The sequence below is a fragment of the Mya arenaria genome, chromosome 15, assembly GCF_026914265.1.
Source record: "Mya arenaria isolate MELC-2E11 chromosome 15, ASM2691426v1".
Taxonomy (NCBI): Eukaryota; Metazoa; Mollusca; class Bivalvia; order Myida; family Myidae; genus Mya; species Mya arenaria.
The window spans coordinates 7,868,943-7,889,484 of NC_069136.1; the positions used below are offsets into that span (position 1 = coordinate 7,868,943).

General features: G+C 35.1%; 1 protein-coding gene across 6 annotated transcripts in view; it reads left to right on the plus strand.

The window, feature by feature from the left end:
* The window catches only part of LOC128218899 (ATP-binding cassette sub-family C member 4-like), an 83,957-nt gene extending 65,892 nt beyond the window's left edge, over positions 1–18,065 (plus strand). For 5 of the 6 annotated variants that reach the window (XM_052926660.1, XM_052926661.1, XM_052926662.1 and 2 more), the window contains exons 16-26: positions 917–1,191; positions 1,713–1,792; positions 2,339–2,489; positions 3,088–3,318; positions 3,879–3,979; positions 4,470–4,667; positions 6,009–6,164; positions 6,889–6,978; positions 8,496–8,668; positions 9,053–9,158; positions 11,276–18,065. In XM_052926660.1, the coding sequence (XP_052782620.1) occupies positions 917–1,191; positions 1,713–1,792; positions 2,339–2,489; positions 3,088–3,318; positions 3,879–3,979; positions 4,470–4,667; positions 6,009–6,164; positions 6,889–6,978; positions 8,496–8,668; positions 9,053–9,158; positions 11,276–11,959 (2,245 nt within the window). In that variant the 3' untranslated portion in view covers positions 11,960–18,065. The remainder of the gene's footprint in view (positions 1–916; positions 1,192–1,712; positions 1,793–2,338; positions 2,490–3,087; positions 3,319–3,878; positions 3,980–4,469; positions 4,668–6,008; positions 6,165–6,888; positions 6,979–8,495; positions 8,669–9,052; positions 9,159–11,275) is intronic. The other variant, XR_008258500.1, reaches the window with a different exon arrangement.
* The last annotated feature ends 2,477 nt before the right edge of the window (positions 18,066–20,542 follow it).

Genomic DNA, 20,542 nt, shown 5'->3' on the forward strand with positions numbered 1-20,542 from the left:
TATGAGGTACTGGGTGGCTACACTGATCATTGTTTATGACGTACTGGGTGGCTACACTGATCATTGTTTATAAGATACTGGGTGGCTACAGTAGTCAGTGTTTATGAGGTACTGGGTGGCTACACTGATCATTGTTTATGAGATACTGGGTGGCTACACAGATCATTGTTTATGAGATACTGGGTGGCTACAGTAGTCAGTGTTTATGAGGTACTGGGTGGCTACACTGATCATTGTTTATGAGATACTGGGTGGCTACACAGATCATTGTTTATGAGATACTGGGTGGCATAAGTAGTCAGTGTTCATGAGATACTGGGTGGCTACAGTAGTCAGTGTTTATGAGATACTGGGTGGCTACACTGGTCAGTGTCTATGAGATACTGGGTGGCTACACTGGTTAGTGTTTATGAGATACTGGGTGGCTACACTGTTCAGTGTTTATGAGATACTGGGTGGCTACACTGGTCAGTGTTTATGAGATACTTAGTGACTACACTGGTCAGTGTTTATGAGATACTTGGTGTCTACACTGGTCAGTTTTTATGCGATACTTGGTGGCTACACTGGTCAATGTTTATGAGATGCTTAGTGGCTACACAAGGTGTTTATGAGATACTTGGTGGCTTCAACAGTACATGTTTATGAGATACTGCCTGGCTACACTAGTAAACGATATGAGGTGGTTGGTGGCTACATGTATTACTTAGTAAGGATTTTACATACTGCATTTTTTAATCGATTTTACATAACCAATGGTCAGAGTTATATGCTACATGCTTTTAAAATAATGCATGATCCATGCTTTTAAGCTTCATGAAGAAAGTGTAAGCAGGAAGGCCGAATTCAAGGTTTACAATCTTTAAGTAACAATTGTTCAAGATAGTAAAGTTAATTTAAAGAAAATTTCTTGCAGGTCTAATTCAGAAGAAGCTCGCTACGCTGCCATGGAAAAGCATGCAAGTCTACTTGCCGAAGGTTACAATGTCACCAACGTGACCATTCCGGATGTGGACACTCACTTTAACATTTCAGTCTTCAGTGGAATTATAGGGGCTGTGTTTCTGTTTGGCATTCTGCGGGCTCTTATGTTCTTCAAGGTCACAGTTGACGCCTCGCAAGCTTTACACAATACAATGTTTACCAGCGTATTACGATCACAGATTGGATTTTTTGACAACAACCCTGTTGGTATGTGTTATTCAATAAAATGCTGTTGTTGTTTTCGTAAATCTTAAGTACACATTACACTAAATTGAAGCTTTTCTTTTTTATAAAGATAAGGTAAAGTTTAACCACACATATATAATATTCACCACACAGCTTTTGGTCTTGTTTTAATGCAAGTGTTTTCTAGAGAATGAATCGGAAAATGCCACAAACCTTGATTATAATTTTCTTACATATTGTAAAGTCTCAATTTTTCTTTAAACTAAAATCAGCCCCCTATTTCTTGAAAACTATATGCATAGAAAACTAAGTACTGGTATCTTATTTCATTCAGCCAAATAACAATAAACCTGATTTTCTAAGAAAATTTAGTTTCTTGGTTTTTACAGATGACTTCTTTAAAGGGCTTAAAATTCTTAAAAATTATAATAATACAAATTACACTAAAATGAATAATGTGTCCATAGCCTAATCATGTTGTAGGGTACTTATAATGTTTTATATAAAACCAATTTTACATTATTATTGTCTGTATTTCTAAGGTCGTATTCTTAACCGGTTTTCCAAGGACATTGGCCACATGGACGACCTTCTTCCCATAACCTTCTTTGATTTTACCCAGGTAGGTCTTATTTCTCTTGTTATTATCAGAGAATATTCACAAAACATTCTTATTCATGCTCATTGAAACCTTGTTAGCCTGACTGTTGGGGTTGTTTTAAGAAAAAGCGTTTTCAGGCCCTTTGCATGGTTGTGGTCATGCCTTCGTGCAAAATTTAACTTTACCTTGTCCATAACTCAAAAACCAATTAAAACTTTTAAAGGAATCTTGGTACACTTGTTTCCAGAGCTAGTACATGTTTAACAAGGTCCATAGTGACTGCTTTAATAATTGTTAATTTTTGCTTGTTTTATGCTTAAAAACTTACAGACAAGTGTCAACATTCTCTCTGGGGTCTCTTGTTCAGCTTTATAGTTATTCTGAGTATTTTTGTTCATGTAGGTATAAGAATGGCAAGGAGCATACAACCTTTTCTTTTGTAGGTGATATTACATCAGTATGTCACATCAAAAGCTATTAATTAAGTTATATTTATCAAACTAAAATATGGCGGTATTTCACGAGGATACAGATTACGACATTTATGATGTAATTTTCTTTCCTCAGTGTGCCCTGCTTATTCTGGGCATTGTTGGCGTGGCAGGAGCTGTGAACCCGTGGGTGTTTCTGGTAGTGGCCCCACTGATCGTGCTGTTTGTGGTTATACGCAGATACTACATACGCACTTCTAGGCATATCAAACGGCTGGAGGGATCAAGTGAGTGAAACAATTAAGATTCACCATGATAAAATGTTACTTTCTGTTTCAGTCAGAATTTAAAATATACATTGTTTAGGGGTGCCCAAACAGGAATTCAAGAAGAATTACCTTTCAAAGGTATTAAATGACAGTTAATTGTAGTTATTAAGAAAAATGCTCCCAATTGTTTTGTCCCTGACATTCAAGACAGTTATAAAACAACCAGCATTTCAACACGATTGTGTTAATATTTCAAAAAGAATAAGTCTTAAAAGCAAGTCTTGTTATTCTGGCTGAAGTAATCATCAAGTTATGCCTGTCTGTGAAAAATTGATATGCATCAGTATTCTCTTTAACATGTTCCAGTTTGTATAGCATTCTGTAGCATTGAAAGTTGCAGTTGAGTTTAAAAGTCATTCACTTGAACTTCTTTTAAACGAAATATGCCTTTAGTTTCACTGTTATTCATCCTAAAAACTTTCTTTACAAGTTTGTGTGTACATACCATTTTGAACTTGAACATTGAACAAAATTGTTCTTAGATGATAATGATAGGTGAAGATATAGTTCTTACCTTTAAAATATGGCAACAACTTTATTTTTACTTTATTTCCAGCACGTAGTCCAGTATTCTCCCACCTAAGTGCCAGTCTACAGGGCCTCCACACTATACGAGCATTTGAGGTCCAGGAAAAATTCATCGAGGAATTTGACTCTCACCAGGACCTGCACACCGAGTCTTGGTTTCTGTTTCTCTCATCGTCGCGCTGGCTCGCGATCCGTCTAGACTGGCTGTGTGCCATGTTTGTTTCTGCTGTCTCCTTCTTCTGTGTGCTGGCTGCTGATTGTGAGTATAAGGTCCATCTTAAGCATGTATTGACCGATAGTATAGGGATAATCTTATACACATGTATTACAGTAGTATAGGGAGCATCTTTAAGGTTAATCTTATTAAAACACGTTCTTACAGTTGTTAAGGGGACATCCTTAAGGCCATATTATCAATGCATGTATCACACAGTCATTTATGGGACATCCTAACGGTTATATTATCAACACATGTAACATACAATTAGAGAAGGGCTACTTTAGGGGCATGCATCTTACCAATGCACCTTTTAGTAAGATCATATAGGGGCCACTTTAAGGGCCATCTTACCAAGACACCTCATAAGATTCTTTAGGGGTCACCTTAAGGGCCATATTATTAAACTTTTAGCATGCCTCATAGGATCATATAGGGGCCTTTTAAGGGCCATTTTACTAATGCACCTATCATAATGTTGTATAGGGGCACCTTAAGGGCTGTATTATTAATGCACATATCAGACAATCATATATAGGGGCCAGTTTAAGGGCCGTCTTATCATCACATCTATCATACCATGGTATCGGGGCATATTTCAGCTTTGGATGCAGGTTTGGTTGGCCTTTCTATGACGTATGCTATGACCTTGATGGGGATGTTCCAGTGGGGGGTCAGACAAAGTGCGGAGGTTGAAAACCAGGTAACCATGACATATATGTTTTGTTTCTGATCCTCACTTGATTAAAATTAATGTGATGGCCATGGTTGCCATTTTTAAAATGGTCTCCAAGCTATGATCAAATAATGGTTTTTAATTTCTCAATATTTTAGGTAATGAAAACATGTTGTTTTTTTCTTATGAAAGCTTATGTTTGCTCTTAATATTAGAAGTAAATGTTGTAAGTAGAGAGTCAGTAGAGTGTTCTACGTCTGTTTCTATAATGCAAATTGAGGTCAATGGCTGAGTGAACTAAAAGTATAAGACAACATACAATGTAATTGGTATTTGGGTTTGTTCTTACTTGTTTTTGGAGAATAGATATTCGTTTATCCTCTGGATAATGTCTCATTTGGATAGCTTACCATGAAATAAAAATATATATAATTTTTTTTTAATCTCACTTATTTTTCAATCAAGGAATATAATATTTCTCAATTATGTATCAAATGTTTGTTCATCCATATTACAGATGATCTCAGTGGAGAGGGTGCTTGATTATGCCAAGCTGCCTTCGGAGGCCCCACTAGAGAGCTCTGATGACCACAAGCCAGCCCTGACCTGGCCTCAAAATGGGGCAATCTCGTCAGAGAAGGCCTCTCTCAAGTACTCTCCGGATGCCCCAACTGTGCTGAAAAACCTCTCCTTTAATATCAAGGGACGAGAAAAGGTAGTTTTTAGGCTGACGGCCAGAGGCATTGTCAGATCTAGTTTTTGACATGACTTCTTATGTAAGGGTTTATGTGCTGGGGTTACAAAACTGGATGTATGTTGTTATGTGGTTTTAAATAGTGCAAATTAAAAGACAACTTTATTAAAATATGTTCATACAATTGCAACATTAATGTGAGTTAGTAATCTTTGTTAGGAACTGAGGGCAATAAGTTATTACAGAAAAGGGAAATGTGTTGACTGAAAGATCCTACCTTAACTTTAACAACTACTATAAGTCAAAACATCCTCAGCCAATATAGGGGTTGAACGCCTCGATAGCTTGGTGGTAGGGCATTCGCTTCGGTGCAGAAGGTGGTCAAACGCCGGCCCCGTAAAATCAAGAGACGTTAAAATGTGGTTTAAGTAGCTCCTTTGCCAAGTGCTCGGCATACAAAGGGTAGTACTGGAAAATGGTGAATTCAGTACTGGTTCAACCCAGAATAATTGTATCCCATATATCCATGCTTTAATTACACCGAGCAGATTCAAGAACCAAGAGGTCTCTTTGCAAAGAGGTAGGGTACCCACCCAGATCTCTTGTATCTCACTCTGTTTCTTCAAGTCTTCCAATGTCTGGATTTGACTGTGATGTGCTGTCACTTCTATCTCATGTCACTTATGGCAATCACAATTATGTCATGATGGCGTCATGGTGGGGTCAAGCTATGATGCAGCCAATGGATGCTGGAAGACCTTGATGAACTCAGATAAACCAAAAACACAAAGCCAATATTGAGTTTCATTTATTAAACTTTACACTAGCATTAAACTTGCGAGATGAAAGCAATGTTCATATATCCTAGAACATACAGTGCAAACTCATTATGTCGATGTCAGATATTTTGACTTTCCGGTTATGTCAACTTTTTTCTCCGGTCCCGAATTTATTCCTTCTTATTCTATATAAAATTAATCTGCTTGTGTTGATTATTCTATCTCGATTTTTTCGCTATGTCGACCTCCTATTTCAGTCCCAGTGGTCGAATTTCACACATTTTCGTTGTCCCTTATGTCGTACTGTAGATCAAGGTGTAGGTGCGAAAGCTGTCATGGAAGTTTACGGCATGTCGCTAAATTACCGTTCGTGTCAAAAAAAAAAACTTTTATAATTGGAGGTTAATGGGTGAGTGCGTATAGTATGAAATAAAAACTTCCTGTAGGGGTAATATAGCAGAATTGTCTTCTGTTGGCCATGGGGAAGAATTAGAACCGGCGCTTTAGTCATCCTTCTGTGGAATTCTACCTTTTTTAACAACAAAACCTACTAAAACAAAGGTGATATTAATTCTACTTTCAGATAGGAATAGTTGGCCGCACAGGAGCAGGAAAAAGCTCTCTGATCACGATGTTATTCCGCTTGGTTGAACCGACGGGGCATATCATGATTGATGACGTTGATATACAAGAGATTGGACTGCATGAACTACGAAAACATATCTCCATTATTCCACAGGTACAAGATTAGATGTTGTAGATGTTACAAAGGGTTTAGCGAAAGAGTTTTGGAGGAGTGCTGAACCCTTTCCTATTTTGGTAGCACCCTGCCATGCATGTACTGTGCCTGTCAAAATGTGCTTAGGTTTAAGAAAGTTGGCTTTTATAAATCATTATGCATGTTAATGTACAGTTATATTCACATATAAGTATGACTCCATTGATGAAAGTTTTGTTTTCCTCAACGTCAGATAAATATGCAGCACATGTAAATGTCATTTAATATCATCAAACTGCATGACTCTTTGAGTTTGTTTTTTTTAAAAAAGAGTGATATGAAGTTGTATTTATTCAGCCTTAAGTTTCCCTAGATATTCACAGCCACAGTTTTGCCAGATGTAGCATGTTTAACTTTTTCAACGTTTTCAAATGAGGATACGCTCTTTGTTGGTTCTTGTGCTTCAGGATTATGACAATTATAAACATCATGAAACATTCACCTCAGAAATTGATACAAGAAACCCCATAATGTACACATTGAAATATATGGAACTTTTAGAGACGCATTCCATGTTTTTATTGGTAAATAAATACATTTTTTACTTTAGAAAAAATAGAAAAAAAAATGTTCTAAAATGTTTTCAATTACAAAAGCTAAACAAATAACTATAATATGTACTCAGAATCCTCAAATACAGTTCAATTCCATGCCATTTGAATATAAACCCACTATATCATTGCAGGACCCAGTGTTATTTACGGGATCCCTGAGGAGGAACCTTGACCCGTTCAGTAACCATAGCGACGATGCAATGTGGAAGGCATTAGGAGAGGTCAGTGTCAACTAGCTCAGTGGTTCAACCCTTAAAGAATGACATAATGAAAACATACAGCTCTTTTTTATATCATTTGAATGAATGGCATTTGATGTCACCAGTATTAGTACTCGTATTTATCTGGTAGCAGTTATTATTCTCACAAAAGGGAGAGCAGTGGCAGCTTCGTCTACCCATCTGTCCTATTCACCCTTATCAAGACAATAACTGTAAAATACTGATGGGATTTCAATGGATTTGGAAACATTATCTAGACTTTTACTTGAAACATAGATAGATAGCAGTGAGAAGTACAGTGTGCAAGAGATTAAAAGCTACCTTCCATATTTACTGAACAGTCTCCCCTTTACCATATATTTGTTATAATCGGGTGCTTGTCTGGAGAAACCACCTATTTCAATTAAAATTAAAACCTAGTCTGAAGGCAATATGCACCAGTGCAGTGCTCAAGAACCATAATCCTACCTTTAGTCATTGCTGTATTATCCCCCCCTTTGACTATTACTGTATGTATTATTTAAATCTGCTTCTCTTGAGAATAACTCAATAAGTGCTGAAGGAATTTAAATGAAACTGGGAAAATAGATGCATAGCAATGAGAGAAAGTGCAGTGAACAAGAGCTCTAATTGTACCTTACATGTTTACTGAATTATGTCCCCTTTACCACATTTTCATACTTTTATTTTTTGTCCCAGGCCTCCAAAAGACTTTGACATGTTGACTTCATAGTTCATTTACAGTTAGATCTAATTAGGATGAAATGCTGTGCACTGGAATTATAACTCCCTGTTTGTTTTTTAAGAGTTATTGCCCTTTGTTCATTATTATTTTTTTATTATTGAAGAATTATATGTACTTCAAAAGTCTTTTAGGTATTCACTTCATACTCCAAATATTTTTTTATATATCTAACTGAGGAGAAGTGCAGAGTACAGAACTGTCTTTTGTAATTTTTTAGAATGACTCTGCATAAGTGTTTACTAGTACCGTGTTTGTTGGCTTAGCAACACGAATCAAAGTAAACAATTAAGTTATTCATTAAACACTTTGATTTTAAATTTATTATCTTTCACTAGATTGTCTTTCATTTATAAATGGCGGCAGACTGGACATTGTTGTCATTTTGCCAAAACTTGAGCCTGAGCATTAATTCCAAGACAAGACAAAAACACATGACCCTCAAGTGTGACTTCGACCTTTGATCTTCTGGCATGGTTCTTGTACTTGACACGCCACCTTTTCACATGGTGAACATTTGTTCAAAGTGATTTTTAAATCCCCATATGCATAGCCAAATTATGAGCAGTGACCCATGTACATATGTATTCCTATCCATCACTCATTAGTTTGCCCAAAGCATCTAATTATGCAAATGCCAAACCTGGTTTTCGTCATATTGCGGTGTGCCTAGTTTGTCTTTTGATTTAAAATTTATGCAAATCGAATGAAATAATAAACTTATTTGAGTTGAGTTACCTTCATGGAAAATTAGATTTTATATTGTCTGTTACAGGTCCAGCTAAAGCCAGCAATTGAAGAGCTCCCCAAGGGTCTGGATTCTGAGGTGTCAGAGGGGGGGGTTAATTTTTCCGTGGGACAGCGTCAGCTCATTTGTCTGGCACGTGCCATTCTCGGCAGCAACAAGATCCTCATGATCGACGAGGCTACAGCAAATGTGGATCCCAGGTAAGTTAGAAAAAGCTTACAGAAAGCTTGCACAAAACAGAAGAAACTCAGTATGGCACGCCAACCCCTCTAAATGTGCAAGACCTTTTTGTGTGTGCAATTTCATATCATTTTCAATGATTTTCAACTCAGAAAAAAAGTGAATCGGAATCTGGATCACAGAGTCCTTAGTTTGACTTTTGCTTTGAGATTCATTGATGATTAGAACTTGTTATCACCAATGAATGTTAAATGGAGCTTGAATGATATCTTACATTGTTCTATCATATGTATATAGCAGATTTTAAGACTGTTTACATGTACACTCCTGTAAGAGCTCTTACAGGCACTTGTTTTTTTCTCCTAATTGCAACATAAAACAGATCTTACCCATATGTTCCCCAGGACCGATGCGCTGATCCAGCTGACTATCCGGGAAAAGTTCCGAGGCTGTACTGTTCTTACTATCGCTCACCGTCTTCACACCATAATGGACTCTGACAGGCTTCTTGTAGGAATTTGTCATTATTTCATAAGCTTGTCACGATGGGAAAGAAAAAAATCCAGGTGTCAGGATAGCCTTAGTGTTGTTTTCAGCAAAACCTTTAACCTTGGTCATTAAACAAAATGATACCACATGGACATTATGCACATCAAGGCCCATAAATCTGACTTGAACAAAATTTGAGTGATGCTACTGGACTGAGAAAGAAAAAACAGAGTTGTCTTCTTCTTGCAGTGTCCGTTAGGAAGAAGACACTTACATGTACTTGTCAAATTAAACAAAATCATGAGTAGATGTTAGAGGTTGTTGAAAGGTTATAAATAGGGATGGCAATGAGTACTCGCTTGATAGTCTGAGTACTCGAATACTAATTCAATATCCAAGTAATCGTAAAAAACACTACCAAAAACATTGTAGTTCACTAATTGCACAATATACAGACAATGTAACAGGACTGGCACATTGCCAACAAGACACAATGTAATGGTCCCTCTATTTCCCTCTATGTACATTATTGACCCAATCAAATTAATGACACTTGTTACGATATTATACAAACTGTCAACTTAGGGCACAAAATTGCACTGTTGTCAATTAGCGAAGTTTTTATAGCGGTACCTTTACAGAGTTTTCACCAAATAATATAATGTAAAAGATGTTTAAATTAAAATTCCGTTTTTTTTTTAGTCTGAGTCTGAAATTTGTGAACATAGCCCCTAATTTTTAAACACAGCCCCTTATTTTTATTCAGTTTATTATCATTGAATGTTGCTAATATTCTGATTTCATGACATGATAAATTTTTTACATGTTTATTTTTTATTATTTCGCTGCACACTATTTGTAGTGTGATATCTTTCTGTTTTAAATGAAAGAAAAAGGATAAACCACAAATTGAAAGAGTAAACCAACATTTCTTTTTTTTTTCGATGAAGTACATAATTATACACTTATTTAAAATGAAAACAAAGATGGAAATGGCCAATATTACCATGACCCACGTAAAGGGTTTATGTACTTTCTCTTTGGTGTCTCTTCAGAAAAAACAATTTGATTTTTTCAGAGAATTTGTTCAGAAAATTATCATAGTACTCAAGCTCCTATTTTACTGCTCATTACTGCTCATTGCCATCCCTTGAAATAAAATAGATTAATAAATGACAGTATAGACACCAATCAATTAATAAATCAATTAAATTGCATGCCTGTGAAGAAACAGGTTTTCAAATATTAATAAGAATTTTAGCATTGAGAATGAGAACAGCTGAATAAACAGTACCAAAAGACCCTTGTTACTAATAGATAAGTTTAAATATTATAAAAAAAATCAACAATGAAAAATCCATAGTCCAGAAAAGGAATAAACATTAAACACAGTTGCCAAATGAAAACCATTGAAAAATCTAATTGAAACCTTTGCATAGGATCTTACGTCGCGGCTGGCAAACCAGTATGGAATGTTTTGTCACCTTTGTTAAAATGATGTGGGGTCTTTTGTCTACCTAGTCAAAAATGACATGGATGTTTTGGCCATGAGTTGTTTTTCCCAGCTCCCTGCAATGGAGCCAGTACAATATTTGCCAAGTAACTACAGTTATATCATGGGGTACCTAATTTTATGATATATTTTTTTATGTTTAACCAATTTTAATGATAAGCACAAAATACTGATGCCTTCTTGCCCTCAAGGGTTTCACCAGTTATGCAGCTTTTGTGGCTCTTGTTTCACACATGCTTCATGTCTCCATATCCCTAGAAATGCCCCTATATATAATTATATACATTCTGTTTTATTCCATCTTTTAATGATCTAACATTTCAAGTGACAAGACATCTAATACAATGAATGATATTAGTATTACATGTTTAAAGATATTTTACTTTTACAAATAATAAGTGTATGATTATTAAACAAATGATATACAATAATCAAACCAAATGTTCAAATTGATGCGTTCAATTATTTAGAAGCATGTAGTACATTCTCTTATCCATACTATAACTAAGAGCTTATCAAAAATGAAATATAAGTATCTAGTGGCAGGCTTGAGTGTTCATTGTATATTGAGACACTTTTATGACAACAACATAATGTTAATATTATTATTTTGTTCTTATTCTAGGTACTAGACGATGGCAAGATCGAAGAGTTTGATGCACCATTCATGCTTTTGAAAAAGAAAGATGGTTTGTTAAAACGGCTTGTCGAGCAAACAGGACGAGCAGAGAATGCTAACCTCGTGGAAATAGCAAGAATTGCCTATGAGACACGCAATAACATGGATCTGGATGATGAAAGTAAGGCGTCAAATCTAGCAGAAATCATCCGAGCTATTTCGGAACATGACGTCTCCAAAGTGATTGATGAAGACGAAGAAAGGCAGAGTAAGGGGAATGGGTCTGAGCACGATGATGACGAGGGTGGTGACTATGGTGATATGGACAAAGTTACGCACAAAGATAGCAAAGAGGATTCAGACAGTGACGTTGATAAAAAGCAAGCCAGTGAGGATGTTCAACCAAATCACTCTAAAAACAAGGACAAAGATGGAGAAAAAGAAGGGAGTCAAGAGCAATTGACAGAAGATGAAAAGGTTGTCAGAGAATCTAGCCAATTAGAAGATGATGATGGAAAAAGTGATGAGACAACAAAATTGTTGGACCAGGATGAGAAGGATGTCAAAAAGGAGAAAAATGGCAAAAGACAGTCAACCTCAGGAAGCGACAGTTCCAGTAGTTCCAGTAATGATAGTGGTTCAGATAGTGAACATGAAAAGCAAGGTCTTCTGTCTGAGAAAGACAAATAACATTTGACCTTGTTTAAAGACTGTAGATGCATTTTCCCTTGTAGATGTGTAGGGTGTATTTTTCCCGGCATTTTTATGGATTCTTAGTTGATTACTGTACTGTAAGGATGCTAACCCTAATGCAAAACTATGAGCTCATTCTGTTGTCAATCAATGTATTGGTCACAATTTTATTGATAGGGCATCTGCCATCACCATTTTTTTAAACCTATATCCCAGTGAACAACAGTTTACCAAATAAAAATTGAAATTTTACTGGAAAGTTTGAAAAAATCATTCTAATGGACCTAATAAAAAATGTACTTGCAGGGCGCATCTATAAGGACAAATACAGTACATGTATACACATAAGTTCTGATGTTAACTGTGATCAGTGATCGACTGTGAAAAATTAATCTTATACCTATATTAATCAAGTTGTATTTGATGTTTTTATAGGCACGATACTTGCCTGAAATAAAATTGTTAGAATGCATGTTGTGAGAATGTGGAATTTTGTTTGGATAATAGATCGTTAAATTGTTCGCTTATTTCTTTTGTACCAAAGAATTTGAAAGTTCATTCAGTCTTATTGATTTTAATTTGATAATAATTTGTTTAAATAAGAAGCTGAAGTCGTTCCTTCTTCAATTATAATATCATTGATTTTATTTGATAAACATACATGTACTTATATTTTAAACCCCTTATACTGTATTTCAATTTGACCATGAAAAAAAATAAGGAATCAACTTAAGTTAAGAAATTACTTGAGATGTTTTATGAATACACCGCCACTGGTGGGAAAGCCTTTTAACATTAAACCAGCTAAATGTCATAGTTCAGATTTCAATCTTATCATAAATATTCACAGATCAAAGCAAATTTTATCATTTATATAGAATTTTACTCTAAATGAATTATGCGACTTGCTTTAAATTATGTAAAGTATTACAAAGAAATACATGTATTTGAGCACTTAATGTCTGAACAGTCAACTTGTTTTTATTTTTATTTGTTTTCTTGTTACTAAGTTAGAGGACGGCATTTAAGTTTTACCCCCACAAAAAAACAGGTTTGAGTACACAGGAGTGAGCCTGTCGGTTGGTTGGATTCGTCCAGGTGATTATTCATAAAAGGGTCAACAGTTACTGTATTAATTCATTTTTGGTACACTTGTCTACCACCATAACATGGTTACAAATCTTTAAATTCTTATGGAATAGTAGCAATTTTACAACTAAAAGTTTGCACTCAAAAAAGCAGTTTCCAGACAATAACTTATGAAATGGTCGATGGCTTTTAATAATTTTGATAACATTCTACTATTCTCTTGTGAGGTGTCATGTGGGGGTATTGGTCACAACTGTGACAGCTTAAGTTGTTTTCAAAATTATTTTAATTCAAGGTTTGTATCGGATGGGCTTTAGGGCCAATGATTGTTAATGGTATTTAGCACATCTATTTTTCGATGAATAAAGGTTGAGGTTTTGTCAAAGTATTGGTGTTGTTAAACATTGGTGTTGTCAGTATGCAAACAGGCCTTAACTAAAAAGAATGGTCAAGATATTCAAATGCAAGTTGGTACTCATGTTGCCATGACGATACTGGCTCCTTACAACAAGGCCCATTGCTGTTATAATCATTGAGGACAATTGTGCCCCTTTATAGACTCACAACAACAGCAGTAGTTGAGTGATGGCGTTATGATACATCCCATATTTCTGAGAGGTTTCCCAGGGGATTTTGGTCTGAATTCCAGGGGATTTCGATATAACACCAGGGGATTTTTTCGTGGCAAAATTTTGAGCAATATGCGCATTTATAATATAAGAATAAACGCAGAAATACACTCTTATTACAATAATTTTTGGACTTAGTCATCATGGTCCTTCATGGAATTTTACACTCATAATATTATGGATGCCTTCCACTGTCAACCTTAAGCAAGTTTAAAAAACAAAAAATCTGGCGGCGGACCAGGGTATGGGTCAAAATTCCGGGGGATTTTTTCCCCCGCCAGGGGATATGGCATGTATGCGTGACACTGCTCAAACCCACTTTTGTTTAACTTTGTCTTACCATTTTTAACCAGGTTTTCAACGAAAACCGGGTTATTAGAATGAGGTTGTCGTTGGGCGGGCGGGCGTCAAACATTGGTTTCTGTTCAATAACTTTAGTTAGCATTGATAGATATTGATGAAACTTGGTGTGTAGGTAGCTTATGGAAAGAGTTGGGATTGCTTTTGAGGGGGGTGGGGCTACGGTCAAGGTCACTGTTACTAAAATTAGAAAAATGGTTTCTGCCCAATAACTTTAGTTAGCATTGATAGATATTGACGAAAGTTGGTGTGTAGGTAGCTTATGTGAAGAGCTAGCTTGGGATTGCTTTTGAGGGGCGTGGGGCTAAGGTCAAGGTCACTTTTACTTAAAATAGAAAAATGGTCACGGTCACTGTTACTTAAAATAGAAAAATGGTTTCTGCCCAATTACTTTAGTTAGCATTGACAGATATTGATGAAACTTGGTGTGTAGGTAGCATGTGAAGAGCTAGCTTGGGATTGCTTTTGAGTGGGGAGGGGCTACGGTCAATGTCACTGTTACTTGAAATAGAAAAATGTTTTTTGCCAAATAACTTTTGATAGCATTGATAGATATTGATTAAACTTGGTGTGTGGGTAGCTTATGTAAAGAGCTAGCTTGGGATTGCTTTTGAGGGGGATGGGGCTAAGGTCAAGGTCACTGTAACTAAAAATTTAAAAATGGTGTCCGCCCAATAACTTTAGTTAGCATTGATAGATATTGATAAAACTTGGTGTGTAGGTAGCTTATGTACAGAGCTAGCTTGGGATTGCTTTTGAGGGGGGTGGAGCAAAGGTCAAGGTCACTGTTACTAAAAATAGAAAAATGGTTTCTGCCCAATAACTTTAGTTAGGATTGATAGATATTGACGAAATTTGGTGTGTAGGTACTAGTAGCTTATGTGAAGAGCAAGCTTGGAATTTCTTTTGAGGGGGGTGGGGTCAAGGTCACTGTTACTATAAATAGAAAAATGGTTTCTGCCCAATAACTTTAGTTAGCATTGATAGATATTGATGAAACTTAGAGCGAAGGTAGCTTATGTGAAGAGCTAGCTTGGGAGGTGGGGTCAAGGTCACTGTTCCTAAAAATAGAAAAAATGTTTTTCTGCCCAACAACTTAGTTAGAGTTGATGGATAGTGATGAATCTTAGTGTGAATATAGCTTATATGAAGCTGCAGATTGAACTTGCTCATACAACAAATTAATTGGCTATAATTTCTGATTGCCCATAACAAAAACCTGGTTTCGTCGCATTGCGGCCCTTCTAGTTTCTTTTATGATTGATTAAAGAATATTATTGAACATCAATTTATGTTTTTACTGCATTAAACTGCATTTATGTTGATTTTTAATTCAATATATAATAGAATTGTTTTTATTAAGTGTGACACTTAACAGACCTTGGTCCAATTTCTCGAAACTTCTGAAGTTGCTTACTCGTATAACATGATAAAGCTAAGCTTACTATTTTAGTTTTCCTATAATTCATGTATTATTTAGTTCTTAAAGATAATTTATACTTTAAAGAAAATGAGCTATTCTTCATTCATCACAATCAAATATTAGTATGTATTTTGTTTAGATGAATTAAACTATTTAAACCTATTAAGCATAAAACGTTTCGAGAAACTGGGTCCATGGACTGTAGTGATTTTACATCTTCAGTCATTTCTTAACTTAAGTTGATTTCCTTAAATTTGCATACCTGTAGTCAAATTTAAAGAAATGTAGAAGTATTTTTAACATAAAAGTATATGAATTACATAAAATAAATAAACAGTGGTGTTTTAGATTTTATATCAAATGACGTAAAAGAGATACTTAAGTTTGGAAAATTGCTTAAGTTAGGAAATGACTTTAGATGTTTTATGAATACCGGTCCCAGGGCCCAATATCACAAAAATACCTCAGTTGCATCTCAATATCAATTTTAACTTTTTTTCACAGTATAACATAATAAATGTAATTAAATGTGTTCTCTTATAGATAATGTTGAGTAAAATATGGTCAACGTTTTACAGTAAAATATTTCCGTAATTGCTTGCTTCAAACTTATTATTTTTAAAATATCACTCAAAAGCATTTCGTGCTCTAGAAAAAATTAAGAATTGATTCTTATTTTTGTGCTTTCATGCAGTATAAATGCTCAGCTGTGATTTTGCAAATCCATAAAACTTACATTTTCCCCTCTTCATTACTTAAGTTCTAGTGGTAATTATGATTTTGGTTGTACAAATGTTTATGTTTATCATGAAGATTATTGAGATCTTTTAATTTTTGTTTTACACATGCATGATCCAGGTCTTTTCTTGGGAAACTCAGCCTAAAGAGGTCACACAAGGCCAACAGGTCATGCAAAATGAAAGAAATCTTATCCTAAGTGATTGTTGAAAAATGATCACCAAATTATGATTTGCTATTATAAGGGACACAATATAGACTGATCTAAAAAAACATATTTTCACACTCACAGATTTACCGTTTTGACAACTTTTTTTATTTTTTGTCTTGGAACGAGCAAATTTTTGTGAAAATCCATGGAAATCAGTGATACAAGACTGCTGACAAAAAATCAGATCGCAGATTTTTATATATAAGTTCAAAAATTGATATTTTATGCATTTTTCTTAAACCGTTACTACCATAAAACATTAATTTTCAAACGAAAATATGAAAATCTGCGATCTGATTTTTTGTCAGCAATATTATATCATTGGTTGGCAGATGTTTACGCAAAAAACTGCTCTCTCCAAGACAAAAAAACAAAAAAGTTGTAAAAATGGTAAATCTGTGAGAGTGCAGCATTAAATGATAAAAACTTAAAAAGCATATTTATGATTTGTGTACAGATGAAAACTATAAGCGATTTTTTATCACTTTCACTGGGGCATTTGTGACTATATAGCTTTTAATTTTCAAATATTTTTTTTTATATATAAAGGCTTTTATTTTTTGGTTTTTAACATTAAAGTTAAATGGGTTGAGCATAATAATGCATTAAAATTAAAGATTTGTTAGTTTTAACATTATATATTTTACAACGATTTTGAAGAAAGTTATGATAACTTATACTCAGTCAATCTCATTGGCACGCTGTTGCGAGAGAGTGTGGTCTTAATTGTGTTGTGGGGAAAACCTGGAGAAAATCGACTTGTCCATCTTGGTGACCGCTAACCAGACTCACATGTGCTCAGGTCAGGATTCGAACCTGGGTCGCCTTGGTGGGAAGGAGAAAATCGACTTGTCCATCTTGGTGACCGCTAACCAGACTCACATGTGCTCAGGTCAGGATTCGAACCTGGGTCGCCTTGGTGGGAAGCGAGATTTGTTCTGCATCCACCTGTATTGTGTTGTTTAAAATTCACCTTCTAGTCCTAGGTAGGCCAAACATCTCTTAACAGCATAACAAACATGTGTACTTTGCCTATACATGAACATGTGCCAATACATGAACATGTGCCATAATATAATAATAAAACTATGCCAATTAGCAGCAATGTAGTTATTTTGTGTAAATTCTGTTCAATATTGACAATTCACTTAGATCTTGTGTGGCTGTAATTTTAGGGAAAGCCAAGAAGGGAAGAATTATATTTTTATGATAAAATTGATAATTTCTAGTCTAGTTTTAAATATAATGGTAATATAACTGAATGTAAAGATAATGACTATGCATTATTTACCTGACATAATGAAAACACATATTGTATGCAAGGTAGTATAAATAAAAATGTGTTTTTTTCCTATTTTTGTTTGAACAGTATTAATTGTCAATGCCAGGGCGCATGCCTTGCCTTGTATTATCTATATGTTTACACTGGTGGTTTGTTTTTTATGTAACATTTTCAACACAAAAAATAAACATTCAAAATATTTTATAAATTGTCATATTGCAATGCAAGACGTTTACTTTGTCCAAAAATGTTCTTAGCCATATATAGTTGATGCAGATACTTTTTAAATATACAATTTCAACACATTTGTGAACTCAAACATGGTTATTGTAAAGAATAAAAGGTTATTGTAATAAACGTATTTTACTGACTATGTTACATTTATTTCTATTTGGTGTTTATTTAGAAATCTTCGTGAAACATTGTCAAAAGTATTTTCTTTATTGTAAATAATAGTCTGGCCATGCTGAAGCAAAGTTCGAATCTTCCATGTGCCCTCACAACTCAAAGCCTAAGGTACACATGTTAGATGTGGCCGCAGTTTATTGTCACATCTGGATATTAGAAGAATAGCAAAAGAGTAAGACAAAAGGCGATCCGGGAGCCATTCTTAAGGCTCTATTTCGAATATAAAATATACAATATAAAAAGTACTCCAAATTTCCAAGTTCTAGTTTTATTGCCGAGCGCCAGGCAAGGTAGCTGCTTGTACCAATTAACAAAATGCTGCTGGTCATTCAACCATTCAATTGACCAGTAAAAGGATTATATTTCGTCATTCGATAACTTCGCTGGGGCTTATAATCCAATGGATTACTTTGAATACCTCTGATGAACAACTTCACAGAGTAACAACTAGTGGGACTAAGGTTCCCATTCCAGTCATGATAATAAAACGGGATGTGCATGTGAAACTTGGTCAAGCAAGGGGGAATTTAAAATACATCAGCACATGAGTTCGGTCAATAAAGGCGATGGGTCGCATGCAAGACTCACTGCGCCAGCTCAAAATACAAGGTCATACGTACTTGTCATTTTATTTATGTAGGGAGGGATTTTATAATTACTTGGCACATGTCTTAGGTACATAAAATTGATTTGTCGTGTGCCATGTCTCTTACTCAAATGTCAAGGTCACACTAACAGGTTTATCATTAACTCATGATGCATACATGCAGATAAAGTACATTCGGTCATGTCCAGGCGTTAACTTTGTCATGCTAACAGAGATTTTAAAATAAAATGACTGCCCTTTGTTTCATTTAAAACTGATATATGCGTACAAAGAAAAGGCGTTTCTGCACTGTAATTTTCGCAACTTGTGTTACATGCAAACCCAGGTGACCACTTCTTACTTATTCTCTCCCACAACCTTGAGGTCAACCATCATCGGGTCTAGCATATATTTATAGTTAATGTTTGCATTTCTTGAATGTTAAAGTATTTAAGTATTTGCATAATCCATTTAACTTGGCGCCACTCTTGGGTCAATCTTTACCTACTGTGACAGCTCTTGTTTTGCTATATTTCAGCGAAATTAAAATATAAACCTTCAACATACCTTTTGTTAGATATTCTATCATAATAGATTCATTAAAATATAATGAATATTGAATGGAGTTGTGACACGACAATACAAGGAAAACTCCTGTGAGGTCTGTAGATATATGCTTCTGGAAATATTACATGTAATCCTATTTGCGGCTTTTAAATATCTAACATCTTTCAGTAAGACAGGGTGGATAATTGATCCCGGGACCACGGTGTAGGATTACCTCTAACGAGACCCAATTTTCTTCAATATCTTAATAAGACTTTGTTATAATGTTTGCCTTTATGAAATCTAGGTCAATGTCGATTCCGTGTCGTGACTGGTTAAAACAACTAGGTCATGCCTGTGATGTTGGTAATTCCGTAGCCTCTAAGTCGTAATTTGATAGTTAAGAACATTTCATAAGGTGAAATACAGTAACGTTTTGACACCCTTGTGCACTTAAATACTATTCACTAGAAGTGCACGATGGATACACGAATGAGGTCTATATTTTATTTGATAAGCCAGTTTTGATTTTTCACTCTGATTGGCCTTACTGCATTGATCTAATATCATTGACAAGAGCATTTCCTCTCCAAGTTCATTGTTTAATATACCGGGAACACACTTTTATAATTAAAGCTGCACTTTCACAGATTGATAGTTTGGCATTCGTGATCATGTTTGTCTCAGAAACAGTTGGTTTTTGCATCGATGCCTTTAATCCAGTCTTGTATACTTACTTACAAAAGATCAAACTCAATAGCAAGAAAAACAACAACATTTTTTCCAATAGCGTTACTCCTTTAGCCATAAAACATAAATTTTCGAACAGAAATATGAAAAACTGTGATCTGATCTTTTGTTAGCAGTCTTTTATCACTGTTTTCCAGACATTTGCACAAAAGATGGATAATTTCAAGTCAAGAAAAAACAGTTGTCAAATCTATCAGTCTGTGAGAGTGCAGTTTTTGCATCAAAGACTTTCGGCCTGCTAAGATTTGTGGGTATAGACGCATAATTCCGCATGGAACGAGAAGTGTGTGAAGATTTTTAAGTTTGTCACACTAATTTCAGCCCAGAGTTTTTAGCATGTTGTATATTCATTTTTATAAATTACTGATATAAATCTGTTTATTTGAAGGTTGGAGGCAATACTAAGATCAAGTGTATATAAAAAAAACAGGGAACAAATGGTATGTTGTATCCAGAGGAGTTTTGCGCGAAGATCCTGTCATTGTAGAAGCAGACTTTAAACACAAACTTTATTAACATTCCGATGAATTGTGTTGGGTGCATTAGGTTAAGCTGACA